The following is a 27,891-nucleotide window of genomic DNA, read 5'->3' on the forward strand; positions in this document are numbered from 1 at the left end:
TGCCACAAAGGCACAATTTTCCACTGCGTTAATATGTTGATTGGTGATTTAGGTAATAAAAAAGGAAGAGATGAAACTGTTAGAAGTAAGGACAGTATTTATTCCCCCTATAGGTTGAAACTCATGTTTAAAGTACAATATGCAAGCATTTTTAAGAAGTCACATACTCAGTTAAACTAACTCATCCTTATCACAGGGACCATGATAATTTGCTATACAGCTTAATCAAACCCCAGACTAGAGACTAGAAAGAAGTCATAGATCAAAACCTCAAATATAAGGTCATGGATGTGAAAAACTAGACTGCTATCGTTAGCTCACTTGCTCTGTATGTACAGCATGATGCGCTATGTGCCGGGCTCATTCTTATAATAGGGATGTTTGCAATGGAATTCTTTAAAAATAAAAATAAAAAATATCAAGTGTCAGCTTAGGTACAGCTGAGTCTCAAGAGGCACTTGAATCTATTAAGCCGCTGGCTTAGTTATCAAGGCCCAGCTATGAACTGGAATATCAAGCCATTTTAGTAAGCTATATCCCATTTAGTTATAAAACCAGTTAACATGTTGAAATGGCTAATTGTAGAGGTAGCCCTTATAAGAAACTTCACACAAAACTATTGGAATTATTTTGACACTAGTTCAGTGTCAGAGTTAGGGATTTTCTAGAAGTACTCATGCAGTCTAAGAACTTGAATATTGTTAATAGGCTCACTTAAAGATAAATATTAATAAGTTCAAATGGTCCACCTTTCCTATTTAAAGTTGTAGATACTATATATTTTTCTGCCTTTAGTCCAAGAATAATCATGCTGCTTTCAGTTGCATGGTTGCCATTGTTCAAGGTGCCAAGTATTTCCTGTTCACAGCCTGAACATTCTGATCTTCATCATACATAAGAACTAGGCAGGCTGAATTTTCAACACCTTTCACCCATTAGCCGTGTTAAGATCCTGTATAACATTAACAGAGCATGTTTGCACAGCATTCTAGCTAAAGCTGGGGGTGGAGGGGGGGCGCTTTTACTTTCCAGCACAGGACAGTGTCTTGTGAAGTCTCAACCAGCCACAATACACCCAACACACACCAACTTATTCTAGGAGCAGATGAATACAAAACTTTAATTTCACATTTTAAACATGAATCATAAATACATGTGCATTACTTTAAAGGGAATATAATTTATAATACTAAACAGAAATCACTGAATACTAAGCCAGTGCGTTTGCACACAAGACACTTACAATGCACAAAATAAAAAAAGCCACAGCAAAGTGGCTTCTAGTTTCCTTAAGAGGTCATACGGAAATATGAACATCATTCCAACTTGATTGAAGTGTAGCATTTTACTGATTTAAATTTGTTAACTTGATTTAAAAACAACTATGTTTTAAATATTACAGGGATGATGGCAAGTTTGAGAGAAAGTTTAGCAACCTTAGTCCTTCACTCATCCACAACTGACATACAGGGTAAGCAGCACAAGGGGAATCATGAGGCCATTTTAAGAGGTCTGGCACTGGACACCACCTCTAGGGTGATGCTCATCATCTTCATAGGCTTCCCCATTGTAATGTTGTCTTCTTTCCTGAGATGGGTCAAAGTCCACCAACTCTACCTGATCCGCATCTTCAGTTTCTTCCACTTCTTGCCTTGGAGGTAGCAGCTTTTCTAATAGACACAGCTTATCTGAGGAAAGGAAGCCGCCTTCTGGAAAGATCACCTGAAATTAGGGCACACTGTTAGTGCACTGCATGCATATTACATCTCTAGATAGGTGTGTGTATATAATATGGTTTGGCAGGCAGGTATTTGCAAGCAGAAGGCACATTTGCGTAGCTATGTAAATTAATGTCAACTTTTTGTTTTAAAGCACAGTATATTAAACCTCACATGGCAGTATTTTCTAGCATGAGTAGAAGAAACTTTACTGAAGAATTTCATTTAATCAGTGGCTTTTGACAGCTGCATCTTACCTTGAACTCAATGATCAGACGGCCTTTTTCATATGGCCTGCGATAGATGGGCATTCCTTCATTCAGTACACACTTAATATCTCCATGTTTAACAATATGACCTAAGAATCAAAAGGATAAAGGGTTATCCTCATTAATATTTTTATTAGCATTCTACTACTCTCTGTGAGAAATGCTTAAAATTTCATAGATCTAACAAGGCAAGAGAGAATGAAGATGCACAAACAACCATGCAGTAGTAGTTATTTCATGCAGAAAAGTGTAGCGAAACTTCACTTTGCACAGATATCAGCAAGTAGAGATCTTGCTTACAAATCAAACCAGGACTAATTTTCAGCACTGTATTAAGAGTACTTCCAACATCTATTTGCAAACTTTATTTCAATTTCATCATATCAAAGAACAGGTGCAAGTTATGGTGAAATTTCTCCAAGGCAATAGGATATCACTGAAATGCTATTTCTATACAGAATACTAGCTTTTCTAAGACATTAAGAGCCCTGCAGCATCAGGCCAAAGAGCCACCAGAATCCTGATCTCACAGTGGCCAATCAGGTGGCAGGTGAAAGCTCCTCACTTGTGGATCTCGGCAGCTGGTATTTCACTACTATGTTTGACATAGATACAGTATTTGTTGTGTCACAAGTCTGCATTCCATAGATTTGAGCACATTTCATTTTCATGTGATGATTATTAGCTCAAAATATTACTTGGAAGTTTTACCACCCACAGTAAGCAATAGGAAAATATACCAAAATACCTGTTCTCAAATTATACTTACCGGGATGAGAAGTAATGATTATGGTTCGATTATCCAGCATTGTAATTGGCTTCTGAAAACCACACAGTGCCTCAACTAGTTGGATATCCATGCTCATGACCAAGTCTTCACCTCGTCTGTAGAGAAAAAGAACTATCTGCCACAGGATGCCTTCCAAGTGGTGCTGGGACTACAATTCCTATCAGCCCCCAGCTAGCATAGTCAACAGTGAGGTGTGGGGCAGCTGTAGTTCAGCAACATTTGGAGGGCACAACACTGGCTGCTCCTGAGTTAAGTGTACTAATTGAACTAAAAGGTGAAAGTTCAAATCCATAACACAGTTCTGAGAACTTCACTCATACAGTCTTTACACATTTTGTTGTAGAAGCAACTCTTACTCCTGCAGAACTGGAAGTGCTGTTGTAAATAAAAATTGCCCTTTTCCCTTATGGGGTATCCAAGAGCCCATACAGAGTCCTTACACAGGTTCTCTATTGGTAGGAGAATAACAGAAGCCAACCAGAGAATACTGAGAAGCAAAGCAGCTAGTAAGCTTGATCTTTATTGAACTGTTGCAACAGGGTGCTCCCCTCACCCACAGGAGAGGAGGGACCCAGGAAAATGGCGTGCAAGGCCTTATAAAGACTTTTGAAATTGCCACCCTGTAGATCAAGACCACCCCCAGAAACATCATACATACATCACAGAAAAGGCGGTCTAAAACAGAAATTTGAATATTGTTTTTCTCCTGTTGTTGTTTATCTCCTGTCTGGCAGGTTACTTGATTGGATTGCCTGGGGAGCCTGGCCATTCTTTTGTAGTGATAAATACTTAGTTCCTGGGCCAGGTCACAGGCTCACACCCTATTCAAACACAGACATACCCTTAAGACAGGATTTGTGAAGGAAAAGACAATGGGGAGGCTTTTCCACTTTGACCTTGCAGAGAAAACATTTGCTCAGTTTAGGAATCAAAATGGCTTCAGGTCGGTCTTCCTGTGCTGATCTATGTACATGCAGTTATGAACATTACCATATATCTAAGACCTCAAAATTCCTATCACAGCACCCCATAGTTTATTCTGATCCTAGGGCCTTTGAAGATCCACAGTTTTAAGGGGGGCGGGAAATGCTGTTGCAGCTGTCTGTTCTATTTCTTTTTTAAATGTTTTTTATTAAAGATTTCTTAAGTATACAAAAACAGTGTGATACCTTGTTCTTCAGGTTATGATTTCTACAATTCAGTTGCATTTGTTATGAGAAATTAATGATATATACAATGTTAGGTTAGGAAGAAAAGGGGGGGAGTAGTGGGTGGGGTGGGGTAGTCATGTTTCTATGTCTGTTCTATTTCTAAGTGGTTAGCTTTGCTATAATGTATACTATGGATGTGAACGTAATGTATTAAACTGAAAAGCGACTACATCCAGTCACCCCTGATTTTCAGAGCTTCACCACATCTACCAAGTCTGCTTTAAAGCAAGTCAGTATTCCCCAGGACAGATGACTATTTTACCAACTAGCAAGGTTTTCTACCACAGTTTTCATATTCACACCTGTGGTGACAAAAGCATGGCAAAACTGCACCCACCCACCACCACGGATACTAATGCAAACTGAAGAAATGAGGCTTCCCTACACTAACCACTTGCTATCTCTGTCTTCTATATTAGCAGTCAGTGGGGAAGGTACTCCCAAGCTACAGAATCTTGTGGCTAGATCTGTATCAAGGAACAGCTTGTTTTCAGATTTTTTTCATCAGGCACAGCACAGGTAAATCCACAGCTACAAAGGAACCACTGGGAATCAGCTTATGTTCCCAGCGGTTCCTTTGCAGATGTGTCTTGTGTTTGGCACCAAATTTAAACACGAGCCATGGCGGCAAAAGAACAATCAGGAGCACAGTAAACTATACCCATCACTGTGGTTCATTGAAGGCCTGGTCACTTTTAGATCTGGTTCTCCAGCCAAAAGTGATTCCCCACTTGCCTGATTTACATCTGTTACTCCTGAAGACCTATAGTAGCTGCCCCATCCCGAAGAGCAATGATTTGATTTTTAACTTTGCTCCTTTGTGGCTATCCTGTATTCTCACTGAATTATTAAAACCTTATTCTCCAACTATAGCTTCCTCTGATCCAATAAACAAACCCTGAGACTGGCAACATACACATATAAAAACCAGCCCTTACATATTAACATAGTTAGAATTGCTATAACAGTACGATCACGAATTTACCTTGTAAACAGAGTATGGTCTTTTTGATCCAGGACAATGATAATATCTCCTGGCTCCAATCCTGGTTCTTGGTCGCCTTCACCATGAAAAGTTATCTTCTGACCATCTTTCATTCCTATTGCAAAAGCACCATGTAAGATGGAGAAACAGCACAAAAATATCATGGCATTATAGACATTAACAGGTATTACTATTCCTCACTGGCTTTTTGGTTAGGCTTTCTGCATTATGGACTATATTCTACCTGCAGCGCTGCCTGGTTTTTATACCTTTTAAATTTATTATTTATTATTTACACACAAAAAGTATTCATTAGAGGTTGGAATCACAATATGACTAACGCTGTACAGCTTTAGTACAAAAGCTTTGGGAAACATATTAAAACTTTTATTAAGGTAGAATAAAAAAATGTTTTAATATGTTCCCCAAAGCTTTTGTACGAAAGCTGTACAGCGTTAGTCATATTGCGATTCCAACCTTCAATGAAAAGCAAGATTTAAACAGCCACCAAGGCCAAATTTCTGAACACTAACTATGGCAGCCACAGAACTCTCCCACAACTCTTAGGAACCACTATGTACCCACAATTAATGTGAGAATTAGGTGAACATCTTCCATCTCATTACCTTTTTAAAAAATTACTTTTCAACCAATACAAAACGTCAAGAACAAAAACAAAACTAACTCCAGAAGAGTGGGTCCCACACAACACCCAAAGCAAAGGGGTAGTATCTAGCACTGCACAACTGGCACTCTCCTTGGGCAATAGGAGTTCCTCTCTTCTCCTTGTTGTCTCCCCAAAATCAGCTCCAGAAAGGAGAGGAAGAGGAAGTCCAGTTCCAGAAGTGAAAGTCTGTGGCATGTGTGGTAAGACAGGATGGATACAAGCCAAATAAATTAATGGAAGTCATCACTCCATCTTCCATCATGCAACACTCCACTATAGTGTGGTTTCCACCTAATCTAAATTCTTTCAAGTTTTCCTGTTTATGTCTCTTGTAGGCACTTGTTAGGGACGTGGGTGGCGCTGTGGGTAAAACCACAGTGCCTAGGACTTGCCGATCGCATGGTCAGCGGTTCGAATCCCTGCGGCGGGGTGAGCTCCCGTCTTTCAGTCCCAGCTCCTGCACACCTAGCAGTTCGAAAGCACCCCTAAAGTGCAAGTAGATAAATAGGTACCGCTTTCTAGCGGGAAGGTAAACGGCGTTTCCGTGTGCTGTGCTGGTGCTGGCTCACCAGAGCAGCTTCATCACGCTGGCCACGTGACCCGGAAGTGTCTCCGGACAGCGCTGGCCCCCGGCCTCTTAAGTGAGATGGGCGCACAACCCTAGAGTCGGACACGACTGGCCCGTACGGGCAGGGGTACCTTTACCTTTAACATTCATCATGGTCTACAATTATCCAAGTACATGTATAGAAGTGTTCAATAAATTTCATAAATGTACCAAACCATTAGCATGTAAAACTCTTTATGTTTCAAATTATGATTTTATGTTGTTAAAGCAGTGAAGTAAAGTATTGCATATATTTCAATTCCCCCAGATTTTAAATCGCTTCCTCCTCATTCAGTTCTGCATTTTAGCAGTCTAACACCATTTCTCTACAGTGCTGGTTACAGAGGTTCAGGGTTAGTAAAGCCAGAAGCTGTTCATGTAGATTCAATCCTGCAAGGGATACTCTTCCCTTTCCTATAGCTATGGGGGAGTTTAGGAGAGATATGTTCTTCATGGTTCACATCTACCAACCCTATTTTGAAACCGTTTTCCCACCCACCCAAAGAAACTTAAGTTGTTGGAAACTTTTCTTCAATCACAACTGAAAGTCCAGAAGTTAACCTAGAATGAAAAACTTCCTCCAAGCCTAATAATTCTCCCTCAGAATTCCTATAAAGAGTTCTCCAACACTCCTCCAGAATATTATGTTAATGGCTTAGGCACACCTTTCTCCTCATCCCCAGTTGCCCGGTATTTGTGGCAGTGAGAATATTTCAACCTTCAAGGCATGACAATCTCATGGCCAGTGCTCAGCCAGCTTCTGGTGAGTGAAAACAAACCCAAAGCTTCCTCCCAATACCTGAGCAAGCAGTAAGCCAAAACAAACATTCACATCATCTCTCTGGCTTCAAGTTGAAGAGGGAAGATGCACTGGCTTGTCTCTGTGGCAACTTGGTGGCTCTGTCACCTCTTGATGACTTGGGAGCTGAACAGAGACAGCAGAGGCACATCCTTTTGTCTTTGACTTTGTGTTCCAAGCTTTGGGGCAGGTGCCAAATTTCTGGTTGCTCAGAAAATTGCTTTTGTATTCTCCAGGTATCAAAGCATGCAGAAACACTTATCTTGTCTGTAGGTTGGCTTATTTCACTGCCTTACTTGCAGGTCTGGGGCTTCCAACACGGCTGCTAAAAGGAACAACTGCATTGTTTTCCACAGAACTATGTTTCTTGACTGTGGAGATCTCATGCAATTCTTCAACTTATCCAGATCATATCAGGTGTTTGGCTAAATTACCTGCAGGCTACTTCCATTACCAAGTAGGCTGCAATAGCAGCAGCAATTCCTCTAACTTTTGTGAGTGTTCTCCATACTTGCTCCCTCAAAAATAATTGGGTTTAAAACTAGAGACCCAAAATGAGACACATACCTTTATCAATATGAACTTCCAGGATTTTCTTCTCTCTAACAATCTTCCTTCCAGTGCAGCTTTTACACCTGTCCTTGGGACTAATGCGCTCCCCGTGGCCCTGACATTCCATACAGACAGACTGGATCTGCTGAACCATTCCAGGTCCTATCTGATGAATTCTAATTTGCATGCCTGTTCCTCGGCAATTAAGGCAGCATTCCACAGCACCTTTCTTGCCCCCTCGGCCTAGAAAACAGCACCAAAGAAAATAAGCGCAAGATCACTACTACATGCTTATTTCCCCCCTTTACAACTGCACTGTCTCCAATATGACTTTTCACCTCCCCCATCCCAAAGAACAAAAGTTTATCAGTGTACCTTCACATTTGTCACAAATGACATTCTTCTGTAGAGCCAGTTTTCGCGTTGCTCCATTGTACAAGTCTTCTAGAGTAACTGACAACTGATGGACAACATTTTTACCTGTAAGGAAAGGCATATTGTTGAGAACCAATATGATTGGCATCTGATTGTATTTCAGTTCAGGTTATGTTTTCCAAGATCCATCAAATTCTTGCTTACCAATACATTTCAACTTTTAAAATTTATTTTCTCCAACCTGAGAAGCTATTCTATGATAAGTTTCAACTGTGATCACTGCTAGTTGACATTAAGCAAGATCCCTGATCCCACTGTAAGGGAGGGAGTTCTGTGCTGCCTGAGCTAACCAGGGAAAGGTGGATTTCTTGAGAAATGGATAGAACAATCCAAATGGGCTGGGGAGAAGTAACATGGCAGATCTAGCACATTAGGCACATTTACAAAATAGTAATATATTGAACTTAGCGGAACATTTCCAAGTAAACATGAATAGCTTACATACAAGTCAGAAAACTCTTTTGGGATGTTACGTAAGTCAGGTGTTTGTGTTTTTTTAACTAAACAACAACACTCTTTGTAGCTCAACTTTTATCACTTATATACATGAAGTTCCACATTAGTAACTTTCAAATATCAGAAACTAGAATTTGAAGCACCTTATAAGTACTACAAACAGACATTTTAATAAAATTTAAGTCCTTAATACTGGAATTTATTTTAACTGGAGTCACCAAAGCAACTCATGATATTAATAAGGTGCAGCTAAATGAGTGGGCCACCTTCACTTTCAAATGGAAATCTCATCTGTTCTCTTTGCCCATGCAATCTGCTTTTATTGGTTGAACTACAATCACTTGCATGAACTTGTTCAAAAAAAGTTGGACATTACCTCTCCTTTCTCTTTGCATTCTTCCACCACCTCCAAAGAACATATCAAATATATCCATGGGTGACCCAAAGCTGCTTCCAGTACCACCCTCTTTTATAGCTTGTTCACCACCTTTATCATACAAATCTCTTTTCTTAGGATCAGAAAGTACTTCATAGGCTTGGGAAATCTGTTTGAACTACAAGATTAAAAAGAAAAGAAAAGTTTAACCTCTTTACAGAATATTCACAGATTACCTGTACTATTGTAACATTTCTTTAGCACCACTATCTGAACGTAATGCTCTACAGAAATCCAGCTGGCTGTTCAAGACTAAAGTCAGGCCTTTTAAATCATATTTGGAGTCAATGTGAAGTTTCTAAAGGTTAGGATGGTCAGCCTTTCCATTTGTGAACCTTCAGAATTTGCAAGGACTGCAGTCATGCTTTTGCATTTAAGCTTTTCAAAGCTTCTTAAACGCAAAAGACAAAGGTGTTTAGTCTTAAAAAGCCTTGAACTGATCAATGTTCTGATATCCATTTTGCACTGTAGAGGGGTTGTATTGCACAAGAGGCAAAGTAAGTTGTAAAATATAAGATGGTGCACAAGTACCAATAGTTTCTCATTTAGCAATATTAGCTCTCTGCTCACCACCTCCGAATTCTAAAGTATGTCACATGCTCAAACTAATAGTATGAAGCAATAGACCTAGATAAGATAAACATGTATCAGTATCAGACTGTTATGCCCATTCTGGGAAGAGGATATGTATTACTGCCTGGGTACCAGAATCCAACCCACTCTGAATTCACAGCCATTAGGTACAATACAGACAAGTAGCCAGCAGATAAAGCATGTTTCACAAAACTAATTGGCATAATGTCTGTGGTAGGGAAGGGGCTTGCACACTTGCCTTCTCGCCCTCATTGGGGTTCTTATCAGGATGATATTTCAGTGCCAATTTCCTATAAGCTTTCTTCAGCTCCTCTTGGGAGGCATTGGGCTTTACCCCAAGCACATCATAATATGTGGTCTCCTTCACCATGGTTCAGCTGATACCTGCAATGTGAAGGGAAGGATAACACTGACAAATAAGAACATGAAAAATACATCAAACAAACACAGTAAGCTAAACATATTTCCAGTCTCCCTCATAGTTTCAGCATCCCTGTCTCCCAAATGCTTATGAAAGCAAACTCTTTTAGGACTATCAGGCCAATAGCTTTTTCCTTAAAAGGGAATTCCCTCACCCCGAGTTAACCAAACTTCCCTACAAAATAGTATACCCCTTGTATACTTCACACTTCCATGTGACAATGTGGGCTTCTCAACCCCTCCCCCACCAAATCCCTCAAAAGCACCTTTATTGGCAGGGAGGTGGAAGTTCAATCTCACAACCTTGGCCTCCCCAGCCCCCCACAACCACCTCACAAATTCACACCCAACCTGAGACCACTACAGAAAAATGCCCATCTTTATACAGTGGTACCTCTGGTTACGTACTTAATTCGTTCCGGAGGTCCGTTCTTAACCTGAAACTGTTCTTAACCTGAAGCACCACTTTAGCTAATGGGGCCTCCAGCTGCTGCAGCGCTGCTGGAGGACACTTTCCGTTCTCATTCTGAAGCAAAGTTCTTAACCCGAGGTACTATTTCTGGGTTAGCGTAGTCTGTAACCTGAAGCGTCTGTAACCCGAGGTACCACTGTATTTATTAATTTTTTTCACTTCCCTCCGTCTGGCGATCACAGGGCAGTTCACGACATCTGACGAGAGACTCTTCCTGCTTCCCCCCTCCCCCAACCCCACTTAAAACAGCATCACCCTTCCCCCTACAGACGGAAAGGGGGGCGAGCACCACTCCATACTTAGGAAGAAGAGAAATCACCCCACAGCTGAACACCCACACCCACCCCATTGTGCTTCAAGGGGCTTCTCCTCCTGAGAAGTCCTACCTGGAAAACGGTCACGGCCGGGTTTAAGGCAAAGCCCCCCCCCCCACCAACGGCCCAACCAGCCCCCCCTCCTCCCCCCACCGTCTCACATTCCCTCCTTAGGGAAAGTTCAGTCACATTTCCCCCCTCCTCTCCCCCCCTCCCCACGCCATGCCGGCGTCAGCTGACCAGGCGCGCGCCAGATCCCCTCCCCCTCCCCCCTTTCCTCACACAAGCGGGGGGGGGAGGGGGGTTGGGAGCAGCCGCGCAACTGCCCGCCCGTTCTGTGTGGAACAGCGGGCGCCGGTGGGGTAATTTTTTTTGGGGGGGGGAGGCTGAGGCGGCCCCTTTCCGGCCCTCACTCACCATACGCTCGCGCCGCCGGCCGAGAAATTAAAAAAAAAAATACCACACGAGGTCTAGCGCTTGAGGGAGCCGAGCAAGGAGCCTGCCGCTTCCTCTCACACAGAAGGCAAAAGGCAAGCCGCGACTTTTCTAGAAAGTTCCGAGCCGGTCTCAGCCTAGTCAGTATCCGGGGAGTTTTGTTTTTTTTTCCTTTCTCAAGAAAGCCCCGCCCATTCCCGGAAGCACCGCCTCCGCCTCCTCATCATCAGCGTTTCTCATTCGCTGGCTTTTCTGCCAAACGGCGGCGCGGAAAGCCAGCTCCTCCCCCTCGCGGGCTAATTACGTCACCGGAGGGAACTACAAATCCCGTCATGCACCGGACGCGGCCCTTTATCAGGTCGTGCCCGGCGGTATAAAGGAAGACTACAAGTTCCAAAATGCAACGGGGCTCTCGCTGACAAAGAAACTCGGCGCTGGCAATGGCCGCTGTTCAGGGAACGGTTCCGTTAACTTGCAACCGCTTATCCCGTATGTCCAGGATGTCTCATAGAATTGTAGAGTTGGAAAGGGCCCCCCGAGGGTCATCTAGTCCAACCCCCTACAATGCAGGGTGTGTTTTCCCCCCCAATCCAGTTTGAAACCATACTGGAGCCTGCTTGGCTTTGCAAAATGTGCTGGCAGTTTTATTGCTGCACCACTTGATAGGCTTCTACTATAGGATCTTGTTCCTTCCTAGTGTGTCGTGCCTGGAGAACATGAGGGTTTTATTTATTTGTTTAATAAAATTTATACACTACAGTGGTACCTCGGGTTACATACGCTTCAGGTTACAGACTCCGCCAACCCAGAATTAGTACCTCGGGTTAAGAACTTTGCTTCAGGATGAGAACAGAAATCGTGCTCCGGCGGCACAGCGGCAGCGGGAGACCCCATTAGCTAAAGTGCTTCACGTTAAGAACAGTTTCAGGTTAGGAACGGACATCCGGAACGAATTAAGTACTTAACCCGAGGTACCACTGTACTTGACTTTAGAATGTGTAAAAAGTAACTCACAAATGTAAGTGGTAATACTGTACAGTAATTCTATGAGAGCAAACTACAGTTCCTAGGAGCCAACACAAACATATCAGACACAACATATACATTGTGGACCAGCAGAAGGTGGAGTTTTAAACGCCACTTTTACAGGAAGCTCACGGTACATCCGAAATAGTTATGTAGGAGGAAATTTCAGGAGTAACTTGTCAGGCAAGCTACACCTGCTCAAATACCGTCTCCCACACAATGATGAAATGTCCCACTTTTACATCTTGCCACCCAACTTCCTAATAAATAATTTTTCCAGTGAAGGACTCTGTGACATAGCAAAAGGAAGTTTCAGCTGATTTCTGTAAACATTTATTACATTCAAAGGCACAGAAAGGTGATCTTTGTGTGTGTGTCTACACACACACACACATATATATATATTACACACATTTGTCTACTGAGAAGCACCACAGTGTCTACTTGGATTAAACACAGAATTTCTGCCGCGCGATATATTGTATCATTTGCAATCACAATTGTAGGATCTCCTACAACAATTACAATACAAAATTATATCAACATATTTTGCTACTTATACTGCTAATACAGCATACGGAAGTTACGTTACATATAAAATAATAAAAAAGCTGGCTCTTTAAAATTAGCCTGGCAAACCTACTCCTGCATTTTTTTATTAAGGCTTTGCATTCAACTAGTTAAGCAAAAATAAGGTGGAGAAGAATATTAGTGCAATGCAATCCGCACCATACCTAGGGTGGTCCCCAAACCCCTAGGGAAATCCACCCTCCCACCCCCCACCCCATACTGAAAGCTGCTCACGACCTGCTCCATCGAGCGAGCAACTTCCTTGCTGGCTCCGCCTCCCAGCCGGCGGGCGCAGCGCTGCTCACGCGGAATCGAAAGAGCGGGTTTGATTGGCTGCCGGGCAGCGAAGGCAGCGGCTATTGGACGGCGGCGTCCGGGCGGAGGCGGGCGGCGATGGCAGCGTGGAGGTGAGCGGAAGCTCAGGCGCGGGCCGGGCGGGCGACGGGCAGGAGGAGCCGGGGGCCGGGCGGGGCTGCCGGGGTGTGTTGTGGGAGGCGGGCGACGTACCGAAGGCCGGAAGGGAAGGGAGGGGATTCTGGAAAAAGGACGAGCATCTCCAGATGGCCCCAATCTGTTGTCATTTTTCCTGTCTCACATTTTACCCTGCTAGTATGGGGGTGGGGCGTGCCATTTTAGGGGCAGAAACTTAATTTTTGCAATTTTTTTTTCAGTGGGGGGGGGGTCTTAAAAATACGTTTTCGGGTGTGAGGAATTAAAACCTGTTATTTCTGTGATCGGGCAGCATTTAGCTTCCTAAGAGAGTACGCTTGGTGAAGCATATAAACTGCTTTGGGGGAACCCAAGAGTTTAAATGTTACCTTCTGAAGCTGTCAGGCAATGCTAAAAAATAATAAAATTACATAATGTAAATGATATAACAGGCAAGTACTTGGTAATATGCTACTTGCCAAGCAAAACTGAATTGTATTAATTTAACCAATCCTTTTGAATTCCCAAGTCATGTTAAAACTTTATTTAGCACTCCTCATTTTGGGAATAATTGGAAAATTCAGCACACCCTTTTGTGTGCACTCAGGCAGTGGCTCATTCTACCCAGAGCCAGCCACCCACAATTCCTCATCTGCAGCTATTTATTTCATGCTGAAGTTCACTGCACACTGAACTCCTTGGAATTTATTTCTTGGGAAATGGGAACAAGGCTGCAAAAGCCATAACTTTTATTAGGCCTGCCAAAAAAGTATGCAGGCCTTCTGGGTTCTTAAGAGCTCTAATATTGGGTAAATGGTAAGCAGAACAATAACCTGAAGAAAGGAACTGGGATTTGAACATACCCACACTCCTGAAATCACCCCAAATCATATGCCTATATCTCCAGGAAGCCTCCATGTCCCCTATAAGTGGCTGTATGCCGATAATCTAGTTTAAAACCAATTTTGTGTGCAACTCACTGTAAAGTGTGATGCCCTCCTCTTACCCTGCACGTATTGAAAAGGAATGAGTTGACTAGCTGTGCTCCCTCAGCCTGACAATAACCACTGGGCCACCCCAAATCATTTATTTTGAATCACACAAAGAAGCTGCTGCATACTGCTTCCCGTTCAAAATATCCACTTGCGCACAAGGCATTGTATTTACTTATTCAGGATTCATCTGCATTTCTGAACTGAGTAAGAAATTGGGAATTATAATGGAAAACCTAAGAATAATATTTAATTTTGTTCTTGTCCCTTACTCCCAATTTCTGACGGGCTTTGCAGGCTGAGCCCCGGTTAAAATGAAAGCAAATGAATAACTGTTTCACAATTGAATCTTGCTATGGGGGGAGGGGAGAAACTATAGACAGTGCATTTGTAAACATGTCTACTTGGAAGCAGGACTACAGTCACAATTCGTTTGTTTCTATTATCATAGCTGAATTTCTATGAACAGTTACTTCTGCTTAACTGTATTCATTTAGCATTTGTATTCATGCACATAGCCCTGTGCCATGGTTAATAGTCGCAGGCGAAACTTAGAGCCTCATCAACCAAAAATCTTAAATATGCATGTCAGAGGCGGATTCCCAACCTTGCTCCTGAAGGAACTTCCTTCTGAAGCAATTATCCTGTAGGAGACCAGAACTAATTTGTGGGTTGCTAGTTGGGAATTACAGGTATACTTCAAAGCTGAGGCTTAATAAATGTGTTAAAGTAGCAAATGTTAAAGTAATGAGATTGTTCTACAGGTTGTATTCAAGTATATATATATATAAACAACACTGTTACAATGTGTTTAGTCAAGTGCTTGCTTGTCCTTTTAGGATTTTTGTTTATGGAGCTTAAGCATACTTACTTGAAATTAAATCTTACCAGTTCTAATATGACATTTTTAGGTAAATAGTTGAGGTTTGATTGGTCTTGTGCATGTAATATTTGAAACTATTCTGTATCTTAATGCTATTTCTGCACTGACGAAGTATTTGTGTTCTGTAAGTCCCGGTTTTCTTCCACCTGCAGAGAGATTGAATTCTAAAGATTATTTTGTTTTTGTTTTGTTTTAGACATTTATATGCTGCTTAATTATTTGCATTTCTAAGCAGTGTGCATAAAAACAAACCACAGAAAGTGGGATGATAAAACAACAACAATTCATCACAGAACAAAACATTACTTTAATATTCCCTCTGGAACAAGAAAGTCTTAATCATGTGCCTGAAGTTCAGCAGGGAGGGTGCCTGTCTAATCTCAGCTGGGAGGGAGTTCCGCAAGCTTGCACCCACTACGCTGAATGCAAGATTAAGACCTATCCAGTGAGCGCTGTAAGATAAAATATAGATTTTATGGAAAACGTGTGGCTCGCTTGTTCCCAAGCTGAATTTCAGATTCACTTAGTAAAACTGAGCATTTAATTTTTCCCTTCTTTCTTTTCTCCCCTGAGCACAATGCGTGTGTGCTGGCTTGTGAGCAAAGATAGAGCCTGTCAGCGAATTAAACTGCCACATTTAGAAATGGTGATGCTAGGGCGTGGGCCTGAAACGGAGATAACAGACAAGAAGTGTTCCCGAAGACAAGGTAAAGTGGAGATGAAGGTTGCAATCCTAAACATGCCAGGGAGTAACTCCCGCTAAACTCAGTAGTCCTCACTCCTGAGTAAAAATGCTTAGGATTGATTTCTTTTGGTGTAGCGTCATAAGTGATTTGAAGCTAAATAGTTTGCAGGGGGTGCTGCTATAGGGCTAAAGGAGAGGCTAAAAGACCGAGAGCTTCTACTAAACTTCCTAGGGCTGCGGTCCTCACCCCCACTTGCAAAATGTTAAGACTTATTTCATAGTAGGCACAGTTAGGATTGTGCTGTTGTTAATACAGTCCTACCTTGGATCCCAAACGCCCTGGATGTTTTGGCTCCCGAATGCCGCAAACCTGGAAGTGAGGGTTTGTGAACGTTCTTTGGAACCTGAACGTCCGACGGGGCTTCTGCGGCTTCCGATTGGCTGCAGGAGCTTCCTGCAGCCAATCAGAAGCCGCACTTTGGTTTCCGAACGTTTTGGAAGTGGAACGGACTTCTGGAATGGATTCCATTCGACTTCCAAGGTACAACTGCATTAGGAAGGTGACACAGCCCTCTGTTTGCCACATCAGAATGAGAAAACCAACATGGATCACCACAAGAAAGACTTTGAACACTCTGAAGAACTAATGCTAAGTAACATTAAAACCTCCAAAATTCTCTACATTTCGCAGAACAAAATAGAAGCACGGGAAGTTACTTCATATAAAGACTAAGAGGCAGAGGTGCTGGATTTCCCCTTTCCACCAACTGCACCTGATTTGGCACACAGAGTTGGTGGAGAAGTCAATCCGTCACAACAAGCTTGTTTGTAGAGTCGCAGTGCCAGGCCAACTGATAGAAATACGGTTCCTGTATCTGTCTTGCAGAAATAAAATATTAGCTGTGACTCCTGCAATGCAGGGGTTGGGCTAGATAACTCTTCCAACTGTGAAATTTTATGAGTCAGACCATTAACCCATTTAGCTCAGTAATATCTACATAGACCAGCAGTGACTCCGGAATTTCACTGGTTTCTCCCAACCCTACGTGTAGACATTGGGGACTGAACCTAGGAAATGAGGTGCCAGAACTCATCTGTTGATAAAAGTGCCGTGGGCAGAAAAACAAACAGACACAAAAAGAGAAATGATGCCAATACTCTATACCAGTAAATAATGTCATAAAAATGCACTGCTTATAATACACCTGTTCTCTATAAGTTTAGATCCCCACCTGCACGTTGCAAAAAGTATTTCCTTTCTTGAACATCATATTAATTTATAGCCTGCAATTGTCTGTCTTGCATTGGCTCTTCGCACAGGAGTGTGTTAGCGAACCTGTGCTATAAAATGCAAGTAAGTCGAGTTAATTCTTGATCTGGTTGCCTTTGTTACAGAGCAGGAACTCACAACACAGTTCACCAGCATTTACTATCTGGATTGATATGGGAAGCAGCACACTGACATTTGCACTGAGAGGGTGGGCTGGAGCTGAAATCTGAAGTGTGTGTACGCTGGCAAAGTTTGGAAAAGGCATTTCCCAAAAAAAAGGCTTAGCAAGAATGGTTGTTTTGCTGCAACAGGCACTAGACTATAAGGGCCATCCCCAGTAAATAGGGAGAGGCGGAGAGATGGGTTGAATCCAGCGCCGCATGCCCAGAGTTCCATGTGTAACAGTGGTACTTCCACTTCTCCCTGTGCGCTCTTCAAAATCTCAAAGCAGGCAAATCTGCTCTGGAGGGTCCTTCAGTCCTCCGGAACAGATGTGAAACAGATGGAGTGAAAGGCTGGGCATCAGTAAAGTGTGATCGCACTTCGTGGAGTCATATACTCCTGAGCTTACCGTATTTTTCGTCCCATAGGACGCTCTGTCCCATAGGACGCACCTAGTTTTTTGGGGGGGAAATAAAGGAAAAAAATTTTCCTTTATTTCCCCCCCAAAAGCAGGTTGGGGAAACCGAACCAGGTTGAGGAACAGCGGGATGGCGGCGCTGCGCCTCCCTGCTGTCCCCCGAGCTTGTGGGGCTGGCCAATGTCTGCCCGGTGGCAGGCTGCTATCCGCAGCGTGGGGAGCCCTGCGGGGAACTCCTGCAGGGCTCCCCATGCTGCGGATGTCTGTCCGGCGGGCGGGGCGCTCTGCTTGAGGACGCCCCGCCCGCCGGGCGGCAGGCTGCTATCCGCAGCCTAGACAGCCCTGCGGGACCTCCCGCAGGGCTGCCTAGGCTGCGGATGTATTCCCGAAGCGCCGGGCGCTCTGCTTTCAGGGCGCCCGACGCTCCGAGAAGCAGGCTGCTATCGGCAGCCTAGACATCCCTGCAGGACCTCCCACAGGGCTGCCTAGGCTGCGGATGTCTTCCTGAAGCCTGGAGAGCGAGAGGGGTCGGTGCGCACCGACCCCTCTCGCTCTCCAAGCTTCAGCGAAATCCTGCATTCGCCCCATAGGATGCACCCAGATTTCCCCTTCATTTTTGGAGGGGGAAAAGTGCGTCCTATTGGGCGAAAAATATGGTAATTTATTTTCCAGGCTAGTAGAGCAGGCCTTGATTTTCACGGCTCACAAATAAGTTGATGGACACCTGCCACTTACTTTCTAAATTTAGTAAAATTAAATTAAGGTGTTTGCTCTTTGGGATCAACCTGTCCTCCATCCCCAGTCCTTTCTGGTTAGTATACCCTTCAGCATAAAATGTTGGGGCATGGGGGGAGGCCTAACGTCACTCTCTGTCACTTTTCTTTTCAGTACAGCTAAAAGCAGACTGCAACAAAGGGTATGTCCAGGTTAAACAGGTATGTCCTTTCCTTTGCACGCAGGAATGCTGAGAGCACTTTATGAAGCTTAAGCGGAAGGGCAGAAACGCTTGTGTCCCGCGGTTTGCGCCAGATTCATCTGCTTTGAAAGCATAACTTCGCTTTGCACTCAGAAATCCAAAAGAGCTTTGGGCGGCGCTTTCAGAGGTCAAGGGCTATCACTGTCCTCACCAACCTATGTTTTTGGACTACAACTCCCATCATGCTGGCTGGGACAGATAGGAGTTGTAGTCCAAAACATCTGGAGGGGGCACCAGGTGGACGAAGGCTGATCTAAGCATTATATGTAATGAGCCCATCACTGAGTACTTATTTCCCCCTTTTCTGTCCGTTCCCTCTTTTGCCACAACCCATCTTGATGCATTCTTTGGAAAAAGAAATGGAAGTGAAATGAATAATGCAAAGCTTGCAAATATAGGCTCATTTCCTGGATTTCCGTGGTACTGGAGATAGATGTGAGATATTTTCAGTTGCTACATATGGTCCTGCTGAGTGCGGGAAGGGCAGTGTATCTGCTGCTGATCAAAGACATGGCGTTGTTTTCCCAACAAAGTGTAGTAAAATAAAGGGGGTGGGACTTCATTGCCCTGTTTCGAAACAATTTTATGCCAGGTTTGGAACAGATTGAACATCTTCACTTGCATTCAACCCATGTCTTTTAAGTCCCACCTATTAGCTAAGTTATCTTTAGAAAACTCGGCTTCTTCCTCCTTCGGAAACTGGCCTCTTTGTCAGCTTAGACTTCTCTGCCATTCTCACAGCTGTGCCGGGTCATTGCCTAGGCAACCATAGTGGCAAGCAGCCATATGGTACTTGACCTGAAGGAAGGAGACCTGGGCAAAATGGAAGCTGCTTCTTTCTGGCTACAGGAAAAGAGTGGACTGCGAGGGGCTGCTAGCAGAATTTTCTTTGCGTTTTGTTTGGGTCTGACTAAAGGTTGATGAGGCAATCTTTAGATGCTGCAAGAGGGGCTTAGTTCTCTGACCAGGAGTTCACTTCAGTGAAGGAGGCAGAGTTTAAAAATAAAGCCAAAGATGGACTGTTCTCCCCCCACCTCTCTTTTTTTAAAAAAATAGTTTTGTTATTTTGTAAAAGTTCATATAAAGTGTACAGCCTGCAGACACAGAATGCATGCGGCAAATAACACGACTCAATCAAGAGCAGATAAGGGGAAGAAAAGAAAAAGTACCCAGACTATTAGTCAGTTCCAACATAACCTTTCTGCAATGGGAAATGAGTTGGGTGGCCCATCTCTGCACTGTTATTAACATAATAAATCAATCAATTGAATAATAATAAATCAATTGAAACCAAGTCTCATTCTTTTTTAGAAGCATCCCTAATCACCAGCAGTGATGAGGAAGTCGTTCTGAAAGAGCGATATTCCATACATTGCAAAACCAGGAACCTGGGGAAGGACATATCCCACCCCACCCCCCTTTCGTTCATTGTGAGCCTTTTTATTACCTTGGGCTGGCTTTGGGTTTTATTGGCACTGAGATCCAGCAACGCTGTCTCCAGTTGAGTGGAAATAACCCGCGTCACGTGGAACAAACATTTCACTATGTGCTAACGTTTCACTGACTTTATAGGTAACAAGAGTGCTTTACTGCTTTGCCCAACCAGTTTCTAAGACCTACCCTGCTTGGCGGAAGTGTATTTCACTCCGCTTCCTTTTCATAAAGTGGCTTTCATCCAGAATTCATACCCGTCCGAGAGGAATAGCCAAAGTAAGCTGAATTTATCTGATTCCCCCCCCCCCTTTGTTCCTTGTAAGAGGCTGACAGTACAATCCTATACAATCAACAGAGAACTAAGCCTCATTCCATGGGACTTACTCCCAGGTACATACATATATGACTGAAATCTTAGTCTAGACTCTAGACTGAAGTCAATAGAAGGAAGGTCAATGAAGGTCTATAGGCTGAGGATCCTCTCCTTCCCACTGCCGGCACCTATGCCCCACCCCCCGCAAAAGCCTCCCCAGAGGGCTGCCCTGTGAACAATAGGGTGGGACACGGGGGGCTGTTGCAGGGAGGGGAGGGTTCCCAAAATTGGGAAGAGCATGCTCCACTTCATATTGTTCAGGTTGAGCCCCATTTCTTTCCATAGAGGCTTGGGGGGGGTGGGGGTTAGGCAGGTGAATGCATCAGGGAAGAAGGAACAGGCAAATTTATTTCCATGAACTGCTATAAGTTAACATATCACAGGATCCAACACAATATTCCTTGCTAAAGTTTCATACTGTTGTAGCGAATGTGTTGGATCGCCTACTACAAAGTAGACTTGTTCATCCCACTTGCGGTCTACTGCTAAAATGGCCAGGTTGGCAGTTGTTCGGGTGTGTAGGAAATACTACATGTCCTTCCATGGATGCCGTATTTAGGGGTGTGAAAGTTCTGGTTCAGTGGCAAAACACCAATTCTGGCATCTTCTTTTGCTCCAAAGATAGGAGTCAACCCAACCAGCGTTGACCTAGTGGATATTGGCAAGGACCGGGAAATTAAACTGAAGCCAGGACAAATTCTCCATATCGTCAACAATCTGTACCCGTACACCGTGCAGTTCTCGGAGGAAATGGGGGCTTGTGGTGGTAAGGAGACGGTGGAGCCTAAAGGGGGGAAAAGACCACAGGATGAACTTGAGACTGGTGGCATGGAAAGGATGCCAGGCAAACTCGCAGAAATGGAGCAAATGGCCCCTCAAGCCTGCGATTCCAGCTACAGCAGCAGTTCTGTTTCTTCGGGTGGAAGCTCTGTCAACAAAAAGGTGAGCCAGGAAATATTAGTAGTAACCCCTGTTGTAGCACAAGTGGGTGGCTGAAGCTCTCCTTTCACTGCAGGACCTGAACGGTAGGTGAGATCTCAGCACCCTGCCCAAGCAGTCCCTATAAATCTTTGAGGGGAGCTATAACACCGAGACTGGTATAATAACCCTGTTGATGTGTCTGCAATGTAGATCTTAGTAGGGGCAAGGGCTGTGCAAGACCTTGATACTGGGGCTTGACTTTGGGGTTTGTGTGGTCGGTGGAGAACATTGAACAGTGCTGCCAGACCTCACAGTTTGTGGGTAATTGGTGTTCCCGACTAGATCAGGGATTGCCTGTCAGTCGCACATTCAGATAGGGCGAGAGGTGTGTGTGTGTGTGTGTGTGTGTGTGTGAACCTGTAGTCTTCCAAATGATATATATTGGACTGTAGCCTCCATCACCCATGACCATTGGCTATCCTGCCTGGGACTGATGGGAGCTGGAGTCCAGCAATGTGTGGAGGGCCATAGGTTCCACACCCAAGGCCCTGCCATCGTGAAATGGGGGCAGACAGAACGCACCATCTGAGTTTCTGCTAATCTTCATCAAAGTACTGCTGGATTTTGGGCTATTTGCCTACTACTGTTGCTCCGAGGAATGACCTGAGAGTTACAAATATTTTGGCATTCAGTGCTCTTTCAGAATGCAATCAGAACCACAAGTGTCTCCTACAGCTATTTTAGCTATGTGACTTGGCTCTTTTAGGCTGCAGTCTTAAGCATACTTAACTAGGAAGTGTGTCCCATTGAACGTTTCCAGACTTATTTTATCAGAGTTCCTGTGTTTTGTCCTATAGCCATGTTTGGAGTACTGGGCTCAAGGTCTGAAGGTCTCCATGCAAAACCCAGATATGCAGGTAAGGATCTCATTCCTAACTTGGGTCACCATGGTGCTTAAGGATGTATATGCTCCATGATAGCAAAATCAGTGCAAGACTGTTGGACTTCTATGTTTCTCTGCAAGGTCTACAAGGATGAAAAGGCTGTAGTTATAAAGGACAAGTATCCGAAAGCTCGCTATCACTGGTTAGTGCTGCCGTGGCAATCCATCTCTACCTTGAGTAAAGTAACTCAGGAGCATCTCAAACTTCTGGAGCACATGCATGCCCTTGGAGAGAAGGTCATCCAGCAGTGCCCTGAAAAAGACAGCTTGCGCTTCAGACTGGGCTACCATGCCATTCCCAGCATGAGGTAATCCATAATTGTGTTCGGAACTGGGTTGTGCCCTGTTGGTTCAGGGCGAAGGCCCATTGTCATGGACCGGCTGGATGCAGAGGAATGGTGGGAGGAACCACCTGGAGAACCTCCAAGGGCAGAAGGCTCAGAGCCAGGGGATTGGTAGTGGGATGACAAGGAGTGGTCAGAGGGAGAAGAGAGAGCAGACTGGGAGGAGGAGGTGTCAGAAGCTGAAGAGGTAACAGGGTTTAGTGAGCAGGAAGAGGCTGTGCCAGAAAGCAGCCCAGAAGCAGAGGCTGGAGGGGGTGGAGCTAAGAGGCAGAGATAAGGCAGACAGCTGAAGAAGCCAGGGGGTCTCCCCCTCCTGCTGTGACCAGCTCCTCTCCTTCCTGGTCTCTCAGTACCAGGACAGGTATGAAGAGAGTAGAGCAAAGAGAGACTTGGGAAGGACTCAGGGCGCAGGAGATTTAGGGAACTATGGTAAGGTTACCAGATTTTTTTCAATGAATCTGAGGGCACTTTTCAACTTCCTGCTAAATGGATGGATTTTGTCAGGGGACTGATTTGTAAACCCGGGGACTGTCGCCGGGAAACGGGGACATCTGGTAACCTTAAACTATGGGAAAGTGGGGACCTTCAGTCCCCACAACTGCCTCATAGGGGCAAGATCTACTGGGACAAGTTGCTGGGCTCATTAGGCCTGGATTACTGAGTTGGCCTGGCTTTCCTCGAATAAAGAGTTAACTTCCCTGATGCCGTGTGAGTTATTGCTGACCTTCCCCCGCCACCCATCTGGCCCAACATCCTGGTCTCACAGTGGCCAACCAGATGCCCTTGGGAAGCCTGAAAGCAGGACAGGAACGAAAGAGCGCTCTTTCATGCTGCCTAGCAGCTTGTATTCACTGGAGATAGTACACAGCCACAAACACCAGGGCTCCCCAGGCACAGACCCTGGAGACAACTGTGGGTGGAATTCAGCATAGTGGAGCCTGCAAGCGATGAACAAGGTCCATCTCACAAGGTGACTTCTCCATCTTCTCCCCCCTGCGAGTCTCCCAGGGTTTCCCCCAACCCTCAAGCGCAGATTTAGAGGGCGCAAGGGGAGAGGTAAAGGAGGGGGGAATCCCATGGCAAGTGGACTTTGTTCCTCGCACCCAGCAACTTAGTTAAATCCCATTCTGTAAATTTAATTCTGGCAACTGGCAGGTGCCCAGCACGCTCTGCCGGGTGCCCACTGGAGAGACTGCCTGTCTCCCCTGTGGACGCTTGCTCCCTCCTGCAGATTTGGTGCATAACAGAGGGGTTGGGTAGCACATGGCTGGTTTCTTACTTTGTCCCACACGTGTCCACAGTAAGGAAGCAGCAAACGACGAAAAATAATGGTTGGCTCCGGCGACACGCCAGAGTTTGTCAACCCTTGAGAACGCTTGTGCCAAAGCTGTGTTTGTGCCACTGCTGCTATTTTGGATCCAGCACGTTCCACGAGTTTACAGGCCAGATTTAGCCCACTCACGGCTTCTCTATTTCTCTTCTAAATTTGTGAAGTGGGAGTAGAAGTGACTTATTTCAGAAGGCCGCAGTGACAACATACAGCATAATTAAAGTATGCTTGCCATAAGGCATTCTGCAGATTATGGCAAGCTCTAAAAGTGCTTAATTGTAATCATTAGGTCTGTTGGCCAATTAAGGATTTGTTTATTTTTCAGTTGAGAAGTAATCTTGTTTTATAACCAGATTAACTTGTTTGTTAATTGGCTAAATCAGTTTGTGGAATACCAAAACCTCAGTTTATAGGTGCTTTTTGAAATATGTAAGTATGAGATGCTGTAAACAAATTTCCTACCTTTTGTTAAAAGGAAAGGCCATCTTTAATAATTTGTTCATTACCTGTTACAGCAACATATAACACACATCCTTGTTGTGTTGTTTTCTCAGCCAGCTGCATCTTCATGTCATCAGCCAAGATTTTGATTCCACGTGCTTCAAAACCAAGAAGCACTGGAACTCTTTTACAACAGAGTACTTCATAGACTCCAAAGGTAAAAAAAACACAACCTGAGCCATCTCTTCTAAAATTACTCTTTATTTGTGTCTGTTTATTTGTCTGTCTTGTTTTCTCCAAGAAACCTAGCCATGACCACATCTTTCACATGCAGATTAAGCAGGTGGGAGGGTGTCTGATGTTTTCCATCTTGGGAGCAGGGTAAAAAAGGCATGTAATAAGTAGTGTAGCTTAGTGAGGGTGCTGAGAATTAGCTGTTAAAAATCAGCCAGTGCCCCAAGTAACCCACCCCAGACTTGCAGGCTACACCTGGGAGAGGAAACTATTATTAAACCTCGTTTGGGGTGTAGAGATTCCCCTAGGAATTATTCTGTCACCCCCTGGCTGTGAAACAGGATGCCGGAACTTTCCACCATTGTTTTCCAATATAAGACACACTGGCATCTTGGATATAGAAGCTATGAAATGGGAATAGCTCAGTTAGTAGAATATGAGACTCTTGATCTCAGGATTGTGGGTTTGAGTCCCACACCGGGCAAAAGATTCCTGTATTGCAGGGGGTTGGACTAGATGACCCTTAGGGTCCCTCCCAACTCTACAGTTCTGTTATTCCATGATCACCTGATGTGGGCCACAAACAGCCCAAAAGAGAGTCTGCTGCCACATGGAGAAAATTGCTTGACCCACAGCATTTGAGCAAATCACCGTGTTGAGACAGCTGGCATATGGAGCAGCTTAAAGCAGCATCTGTGTGGCCACTAATGTATACAGCTTAGTTTCCCGTAAATGAGAGTTGCTATAATAACATGGAGCTAGGCGAGGGACTGTTCTAATGCAGAGATCTCAGTCGCTAGAGGCTGAGCCACCTAGTCTCAAAGTTAATATGCCAGTTGCAACGGATTCACTCGCCTGGTCTTGCTTCCCCCCCAATCCACCTCCACTGCTGCTGAGAATTCTGCTGTGTCTTTGCATCAGATGTTGGCCGGATCATTGCAGATTACCCCATCCTCAGAGGTTTCCTTTTGTGTCTCTGTGTGAGTTAGTGCTCTGGTCACACGCCTCTTTCCAATGGAGAGTGATGCATATCCTTTCACGTGCCAAAAGCAAACATGTTCAGGTCTGAGGTTTAGAACGCTGTTTTCCTCCAATTTTAATTCAAGGGCAAAATGTATCTTCCCAGTATCATGTTTGGGAAGCGATGCATGAGAATGCAATGGGACTGGCAACAGATATATTTAGACAGATAGTGACGTAAACAAAAATTGCCCTTTTCCCTTATGGGGTATCCAAGAGCCCTTATAGAGTCCTTAAGTGGGTTCCCTATCGGTAGGAGAAAATAACAGAGGCCAACCAGAGAATATTGGGAAGCAAAGCAGCTAGTAAGCCTGATCTTTATTAAACTGTTGCAACAGGGTCCTCACTCACCATATGCAGGAGGGAGGAGGAACCCAGAACAATGACATGCAAGCCCTTATCTAGACTTTTGAAATTGCCCACCCTGTAGTTCAAGACCACCCCCAAAACAACATACATACATCACAGAATGAGGCAGTCTACAACAGAAATCCTGTTTGTCAGGATACCTGATAATGGTCACTGATTGCTTACTTGGGCAGCCTGGCTGTCTTTAGTGATGGTAAATACTTTAATTCCTGAATCCAGGTCACAGGCTCACCCTATTCACACACAAAGATGCCCTAAAGACAGGTAAGCAAAAGACAATGGAGGAGAGTTTTTCCTATTTCCTTCCTCCTTGCAGAGAAACATTTGAGGTCAATTTCGGAGAGTCAAAATGGTTTCAGGATTGTTCTCCTGTAGTATTTCAGACACGTTTACATACTTATGCATGTGGTTTGCCTTGTAAATTTATGAACATTTAATTTATATATTTTAGACCTTAAATTCTTATAACAATCAAGCAGCCGTTTGCACCAGCAGAATGTCATAAGAGGGAATCAATTCCCTCCCATTCACACAGGGAGCAGAGCTAAGCGTTGGCACACGTTTCCTAACTTTAACAAAACAGATGTGGCCGAACCTGTAATCTCAAATAAAACATGTCTGTCTCTCCTCTCCCCCACCCCAATTTCCAGATCTGATTGCGATGGTGAAGAAGAAAGGAAGAGTAACTGTAGACAAGGACGTTGCCAAACTCTTGAACCTGCCTCTGAAGTGTCACGTGTGCAAACGGCAGCAACCCAATATCCCCCAGTTAAAAGAGCACCTGAAGGAACATTGGCCAAAATAAGATGAAGAACTGCTCTTCTGATCCGCTTTCTACGTTTTACTGATTGTTGTGTTAACCGGATCCCAAAGTTGACATGCTCATTTTAATTTAAAGACCATACCAAGTTGCTTATTAAAATGCCCACAAAGGTATTTAGAGTGGCCGGGTCTGCTTTAGTGCGACAGATTGTGGAGTGGCCTGGGGGTGGTTTGTGATGTCTCTGGTAGCGCATGGTGATCTTGGGTAGGTGGAACCGAAAGGAGTAGCCTCAAACCCTTTCTAAAGGGCATTTATCTTTTGGAGCGGGTGGGGCTGGATGGAAATCAAACTGGGTTTTATCTTGTGACCAAAATCTCTTCCCCTTCAGTAGGGCTGGGTGATAATCTGGTTTTCGACATCGTGATATATCACCATCTAAACACCGCGATATATCAATAGATCACCATGTCTGAAAAAAGGATGGAGCTATGTAGAGACACTGGCTGGCTTCATGATTTTCCCTGCACTGTGATTTTTGGCGGCGCCCGCTCTTGTGATTCACTGCTCACTGCATGAGGCAGAGCGGAGTTAACGAACTGCAGGAATCAAGAGAAACATTGGCTGGCTTCACGGTTTCCCCCACATAGTGATTTTTTGCATAGCGCACACAAACACATCATGATTCACAATATACTGTGTTGCCAGGTCAAAAATTATGAAACCGATATCACAATACGGATTTCAAACTGGTTTTGAGAAATTAGCAGTAGATCACCAAGGGGTTGACTCCTAATTATCTAACGACTAAAAATAATTTAACCCAGCCTGCAAAATTAGGTGGCTAACAAAATGCGTGGTGGGGGAAGCAGATTTTTGTATGGAAGAACTTACAAACTCGCATCTAGTACCCATCTCAGATTCCTGGACTCAGCCTGTTCCCATTCCTGAATTATTAGTGTATTTCCATCCGAGACACACTTATGCCCTTGTCCCTGTTTGGTGGACCTCGGAGTTCTAGTGTGACATGGGGGAACCAAGTAGATCCTGTAAGCCTGAACCCCTGTTAAAGGCCATTTTGGTAACCCGAAAGGGCCAGATAAGGCCATTGGGTCTTTTTTCCAATACAGTGGTGCCTCGCAAGACGAAAT

General features: G+C 44.2%; 2 protein-coding genes across 6 annotated transcripts; one reads left to right on the plus strand and one right to left on the minus strand.

Moving 5' to 3' along the window:
• Positions 1-79: 79 nt before the first annotated feature.
• Positions 80-11,331, minus strand: DNAJA1 (DnaJ heat shock protein family (Hsp40) member A1). 2 transcript variants are annotated; one of them, XM_053370402.1, is made up of 9 exons: positions 11,186-11,331; positions 9,758-9,903; positions 8,866-9,043; positions 7,974-8,078; positions 7,614-7,841; positions 4,974-5,088; positions 2,757-2,872; positions 1,976-2,076; positions 80-1,722 (listed from the first exon to the last, which is right to left on the minus strand). In XM_053370402.1, exons 2-9 carry the CDS (start codon positions 9,887-9,889, stop codon positions 1,504-1,506), a joined length of 1,194 nt encoding a protein of 397 aa, XP_053226377.1. In that variant the 5' UTR covers positions 9,890-9,903; positions 11,186-11,331; the 3' UTR covers positions 80-1,503. The 2 variants fall into 2 exon arrangements, with proteins under 2 accessions (XP_053226377.1, XP_053226376.1); XM_053370401.1 differs by having other exon boundaries at positions 11,143-11,331.
• A 1,724-nt stretch (positions 11,332-13,055) lies between these two features.
• On the plus strand, positions 13,056-27,692 carry APTX (aprataxin). Of its 4 annotated transcripts, none has more exons than XM_053370778.1 (8): positions 13,056-13,163; positions 15,634-15,767; positions 18,484-18,530; positions 21,000-21,320; positions 22,157-22,216; positions 22,324-22,550; positions 24,471-24,574; positions 26,631-27,688. In XM_053370778.1, the coding sequence occupies exons 1-8, from the start codon at positions 13,150-13,152 to the stop codon at positions 26,783-26,785; spliced, it is 1,062 nt and encodes a 353-aa protein (XP_053226753.1). In that variant the 5' UTR covers positions 13,056-13,149; the 3' UTR covers positions 26,786-27,688. The 4 variants fall into 4 exon arrangements, with proteins under 4 accessions (XP_053226753.1, XP_053226755.1, XP_053226752.1 ...); XM_053370777.1 differs by lacking the exon at positions 13,056-13,163 and adding an exon at positions 13,226-13,994 and having other exon boundaries at positions 26,631-27,689; XM_053370779.1 differs by lacking the exon at positions 13,056-13,163 and adding an exon at positions 14,008-14,384.
• Positions 27,693-27,891: the final 199 nt, after the last annotated feature.

Source organism: Podarcis raffonei, chromosome 17 (assembly GCF_027172205.1).
Source record: "Podarcis raffonei isolate rPodRaf1 chromosome 17, rPodRaf1.pri, whole genome shotgun sequence".
NCBI classification, from domain to species: Eukaryota; Metazoa; Chordata; class Lepidosauria; order Squamata; family Lacertidae; genus Podarcis; species Podarcis raffonei.

Coding starts and splice junctions, on each gene's coding strand:
- DNAJA1 (XM_053370402.1), bottom strand. CDS start 9,889: ATGGTGAAGGAGACCACATATTATGATGTGCTTGGGGTAAAGCCCAAT. Junction 7,842..7,973: donor CATTTGTGACAAATGTGAAG/GTACACTGATAA, acceptor GCTGTTTTCTAG/GCCGAGGGGGCAAGAAAGGT. Junction 1,723..1,975: donor GTCTGATCATTGAGTTCAAG/GTAAGATGCAGC, acceptor CCCTAATTTCAG/GTGATCTTTCCAGAAGGCGG.
- APTX (XM_053370777.1), top strand. CDS start 13,957: ATGCAGGCCTTCTGGGTTCTTAAGAGCTCTAATATTGG. Junction 21,321..22,156: donor GAAGCTCTGTCAACAAAAAG/GTGAGCCAGGAA, acceptor TTTGTCCTATAG/CCATGTTTGGAGTACTGGGC. Junction 22,551..24,470: donor CATGCCATTCCCAGCATGAG/GTAATCCATAAT, acceptor TTGTTTTCTCAG/CCAGCTGCATCTTCATGTCA.